Raw genomic sequence first — 5,434 nt, 5'->3', positions numbered from 1 at the left:
GTCTCTGTCGCACAATTGCGCATCCTGCCCTCTACAATCCCGCTCTCCCACCACCCCCCCCTCCCCCCCGCCAGTCATCGGCTTCAAACGCATCGCGAACTTTCCCCTTCTACTGAGTGAACCTCACTGCGTCGCCCCAATCCTACTCATCTCACTCACGCTCATCCTCCATACTCGCGGTCTATGTTGCCTCAAGTGGCTGTCGATTCTGTTCCCCGGCGACTATTACCTCAACAAGCAATGAGCATGCAGCAAAGCATAAATCTCTCCCCGACGGACCTCGGCGGTCAAAGGGAGAACCACAGGAGTATGTTCCCCCTGGATAATTTTCCGTTCACCCCTTCAAACATAAAAATAATATAATTTAAAAATTTCTTGAAAAGAGAGAAGGGTCGGTGTCTTTGGTCATTAGCTAACTATCACTATTACCAAAGACTATGTTTTTGTTGATGAACACAACCGACACAAAAGGCTCAAGGGTTAGCGTTCAATTGATATTAAGATATTTGACTCGTAAAACTAACCCAAGAGTTTAGTTATGCGAGCATGCGAAGGATGTCGACGCCGAAAAATTAAATGCGATGCTGCTACAACGAATACATGGCCTTGCTCAGCTTGTGTACGCTTGAAACTTCACTGCGTTCCGCCCATGGTACAGTATGATCGCGATTTCGCACCCAGTCAGGTTGTTATGGAACAAGAAACCAACGGGGATTTTGAGAATTCAAGTGCGAGCGGCGAAGAAGACCTTATGCAACATGCCTCGGGGCATATCGTAAGGAAGACAAGCAGGACAACTGTCCCCGGATATCACAGTAGAGACGGAAACACCGCCTTTCGAACACTTTCACCCTCTGAACACCATGGACCATCGCATAGACCATCGAATACGCTCGCGTATCCGGGAATCACAGGTGGGGAGGTTGTAGAACCACTTCATTTTCAAGCTCCTGTTTACCAGACACAGCCCGTGATGAGGCAGCAAGACCAATGGGCGGCCGAGAGCGACTATGCATCTGCTGCCCATGTCAGTGGAGTATTGGGGCAGCTCAAAATTGACGATAGCGGTGTGGGTATGTTACGTCTTTCTGGTTTAAAAGAGTGATCGTGTAACACTAAATCCGGATCAGCAAACTACATATCGGCCCAAGGAAGAAGACTTGCGGAGACACCTGCATATGAACCATGGACGGAGGAAATTGAGCCGAATCCGTCGTTTATGCCTGGACAGCATGAATTTGCAGTCAAGATAAGGCCTGAAGACATGCCTACTGACGATGAGGCTATGGAAATGTTTGGCATATTCTTTAACCACATACACCCGTACATACCGATCGTCAATAAGGCAGCATTTTATCGACAATGGAGTGCATCGCGTGACTCAATATCACCTTTACTTCTTGAAACAATCTTTGCATGTGCTGGCAGATTGACAACAGATCCAGCAAAGGGACTCAAGTGGATAAGCATGGCAACAAGTTGGTTTCTAATCCTTGTAATTAGATGGGAGGCGAATTGCTCACCCTTCTGTGTCCAGGACATGTTGACTGTTTTTTCGATGTACCGCGGCTTAGTACGGTTCAAGCTTTGTTGCTTCTGCTCAAAGCAAGAGAATCTGCGCCGCAAAGAGGTTATTTCTTCCGCTCCTGGATGAGCGTAGTCAGTATAATAGCGATGGCTCGTGATCTCGGCCTTGATAGACACAGTGATTTGCATAAGCATGGAGTAGGATGCGGAGAGAGCCCCCTCGATTGCATGACGCGAACTCGTGTCTGGCAAGCATGCTTCGTTTTCGAACTTATGATTTGCGCTCCGCAAGGTATGCCCTTGATTTTTGATTCGGACCGTCATTTTCTCACAACTCGACAGGCCGTGACATTATGCAGATCAGTCCTGAAAGCATTGATCTCACCACACCACTTGGCTCACCAGATTTGGATGAGAATGAAGTAACTATATATCGCAACTTTATATACTTTGTGTGGCTTATCAAGAATATTCGTCGGATGAATGATGTGCATGCAAAGCTTAAGGCTACACCAAACTGGAGGAATGACCCTCAATTCTTAGATTCCGGACCAAGCCTGGATACCTGGGCTTATGAGCTCCCACCGAATCTTCATGTGGTGGTAGTCACTGATCTTAGTCACCCTGGTCCTCAGATCGACTCCCACTTCACAGGAAATCTTCAGATTTATTATCATTTAGCTCGGATAATGCTCCATCGTCCCGCGCTGGCCTTCGGAAAGACTTTCTCTTTGGGTGGAGAGTGGAAGACACACATGATGATATGTACGAACGCAGCGAAATCTATGCTTAGATTGGAAGAAACAGTCTTTGAGCAGTATGGGATGCTGGGGTTACAATGCATGCTCCGGGGTGTCAATTTCACCATATATGCTTTGCTCACTTGTGCTATGATACATCTGGTGAATTGAAATTCCATTATAGGCTCTTCCAATGTCTTGGCTGACCTTCCTTAACAGATCGCGGCCACGTGCCCGGACCCAGAATTCAACTCAGATGCGAAAGATTATTTCACGAGAACAATGAGGATCTTAGAAAACTGCATTGATAGCTCGGCCTCATCTGAGGTTAAAGGTCAAATTGAGACTTTGCGTCAAGCTTTTTCACTCGACCTAAGTCGACCTTTTGTTTTGAATCCAAATTTTCCTTTTTACCCAGGCGTTTCAGCAGCAGTTGATCCAAGTATCACTCGAGCTTACACTCAAGGGGAAAGCCCACACTCGACCCTTACAGCCGGTGGCCCAGCGAATTATTCGCATCCTTTGTCTCCACCACATTCCACAGGCGACGGCGAGTCAAAAGGGGAATCCCCGGCAGCTGTCCAGTCATTAGTGATGTTAGCAGCAGGTCAAGGAACTCAGAACCCCCCCGCGATCGTAGACAACATGGGGTGGAATCCTTCTAGACTATTCGAGTTCGTTCCCCTAAAAAAGATGACTGTTGTAGGATACTGATGGTTTCTTAGTAATTGGAATACTGCGTTTGGGATAAATGGTTCCGTGTCAGCTATACCTTCTGGTATAGCCGGACATCATCATGAAAGTGGGTTGGTTGATCCGCTTGGCGGTGGGCGTCCACCTTCATCAAGCTCCTATGTGCCTACAACTGTAGGGGTTTCGCACTCATTCGTGTCCCCTGGTATGTGGCAAGATTCTGTAGCTGCGGCCGCCGTTTTCAGCGATTCAAACAAACGACCGTTCCCGTTTGGCGGGGAAACTGTATGGAACACTCCAGGACCGTCGCAAGACCGACCTGAGACTGTACCACCATCGACAGCCCTGCGGTCAGAGGCCGGCCGAAGAAGTCGTTAACCCCCGAAATAACGAGCATCGACGACTTCGAGATCTTCACCAAACCAAGATGTGGTAGTATGCCAAATGCTTCACAGGTATCCTTACACATTATCGAGGAACTTGAAACAAATCTCATAAGTTGTCTCCTAAATCCCTCTTTACCTTTGAATCCCAATATGCGGTGACCGCAACACTGATATTTCCATTTCTTATTTCCTTTTGCTCGATTTCCATTGCGTTTGGCGTGCTGGCTGTGTGTATAAACATGTATTTTTGGAAGGTGTTTTTTTTATGTGGACCTTGATTTTTTGGTTTGTTATTCTCCATTTTCAGTTACTGGAATGATTTTTCCTTCTCTTTGCTTGCTCGAGCGCCAGATCTTACTATATGGGGTAATCCTTTTCGCTTTTTTCTCTTAAGGGGGCTAGTTTGTCTGATCGTTATAAGAATATTTTTCCCTTGATCCTCCCGGCTTTCTTTCTTTTTTTATTTCTCAAACTTTTGTGGATTGTTGGGGATCGGCATTAATGAAAGATCTTTTTATGTCTTATTTTTTTTTTTTTTTTTTTTTTTTTTTTACTTAAAATGAGTGGCTATTTATAATAGGGTATAGTTATCTGGAGGGTCGAATGATAACATTGTGATATTTATATTAGGTTCAATGGAAAATAGCATGTAGTAATCATAGTACTCCCCTTGAATGAGGGGCCCAATTAATCGACCATGTCCGTGAAGCATTCGGCGCCCCCACTCGAAAACAGTTGGGGGCCGTTCATCATTTTCCATAAGGCTACATCCGATCGAGTTTTATCAGCCCTGTCGAGTAGTACCAGATCTCTTAGGTACCGAGGTGCTGGTTCATCCTGTTTAATTCCGTACCGCTGCATGCAAAGAATTGCCACTGTTGATGCTTGTTGCCGCAAGAGGAAGTAAACGCCGAAGAAGCCACTGCATGTCAAGACTACGAATCCCAGGAATAAGATTTGACATACCGGTATTTCCCAGGTCATATGGGGTCCGGTCTTGGGTTTTGGTTCGACAATGAGATTAGCACATTCTAATTATAATTCATAATTTCCATACACGATCTAGGCTAGCTTGAAGACCCCGCCCGGGTAACTTCAAAACCGGATACAATATTTGAGTACCGATATTTCTGGGATATACGCCCGTGGGCTTAAAGCAAAGTACTGGTCGAAAAATGCTTGCTGATTGGCCTAAGTCACGGGAATATGCATACACCACCGGTTTTCCTTGACTTTCTTCCTACCACTTTGCTTTAAGCCCATGGGCGTATATCCCAGAAATATCGGTACTACATGTATATACCGTACCTAGATGTTCCAATATGTGGTAGCTCCGCTAGCTCTAAGTGATTTATAGACCTCACAATTCGTACAAGGCAGACACCACACAGAGCCGATCTTTGTAATTCTAATTGCCAGTGAATGAAGAATATCTCACAATAGCTCTGGGAGATCGCTGTCGGACCATATGCCAGGACCCGGTCCATAGGTACGTATGCATATATATACGAGGAGCAGAATTCAGATCCCTTCTAGTACCTGTGCATGTGATTGATTTCCTACAACATGAGTACAGATGCCCGGGCCCTTATGGAAGCAGACGTTCCCATCAGCTCCGAGGCTACCTCACCTATCCTTTTTGTATGTTACCCATGAGATTGATACCTGCTGTATCCATTGAATCTAATTAGTAGTGAGGGCGCTAGGTGTAGGGTTAGGTTTTAGCAAAACTTTTTCAATGTATTCTTTTATAGCTTATAGTTGATATATATAAAAAGTACTTATATTATATAAGAATCCGGAATTAATTTCTATATTGTCTGAATTCTGATAGGACTTGTATAAAATTACAAGCAAAGACAATCAAATCAAGCATCGCGATCTTTAGGCGATCCCAATTGCTTATAGTACTTGGAATTATGTAAACTTCCGAGTTAAATCGGAGTACTAAATATTATATACCGTAGTAATACCACAACAATACCGTAACCCTACGGTTTTTGCCAGATATGGTACTGGATCCACCCGCTTTTTTGGTAATGTAGCTTGGGGAAAGTCTCGAGAGCTCGGAGTCAAGCCGAATTGATC

The 5,434-nt window shown here is 45.1% G+C and overlaps 1 protein-coding gene across 1 annotated transcript; it reads left to right on the top strand.

The window, feature by feature from the left end:
* Positions 1–240: 240 nt before the first annotated feature.
* LAJ45_11216 (uncharacterized protein) lies at positions 241–3,338 on the top strand (the record flags this gene model as incomplete). Its single annotated transcript, XM_046120726.1, has 9 exons — positions 241–307; positions 435–479; positions 537–657; positions 730–1,073; positions 1,131–1,478; positions 1,538–1,819; positions 1,870–2,429; positions 2,487–2,941; positions 2,993–3,338. The coding sequence occupies 9 exons, from the start codon at positions 241–243 to the stop codon at positions 3,336–3,338; spliced, it is 2,568 nt and encodes an 855-aa protein (XP_045966085.1).
* Between the last annotated feature and the right edge of the window lie 2,096 nt (positions 3,339–5,434).

The sequence above is a fragment of the Morchella importuna genome (assembly GCF_003444635.1).
Source record: "Morchella importuna strain M04M26 chromosome Unknown Morimp01GS060, whole genome shotgun sequence".
NCBI classification, from domain to species: domain Eukaryota; kingdom Fungi; phylum Ascomycota; class Pezizomycetes; order Pezizales; family Morchellaceae; genus Morchella; species Morchella importuna.
The sequence above is the reverse complement of the archived record's forward strand: the minus strand, read 5'-3'. Positions and strand labels throughout refer to the sequence as shown.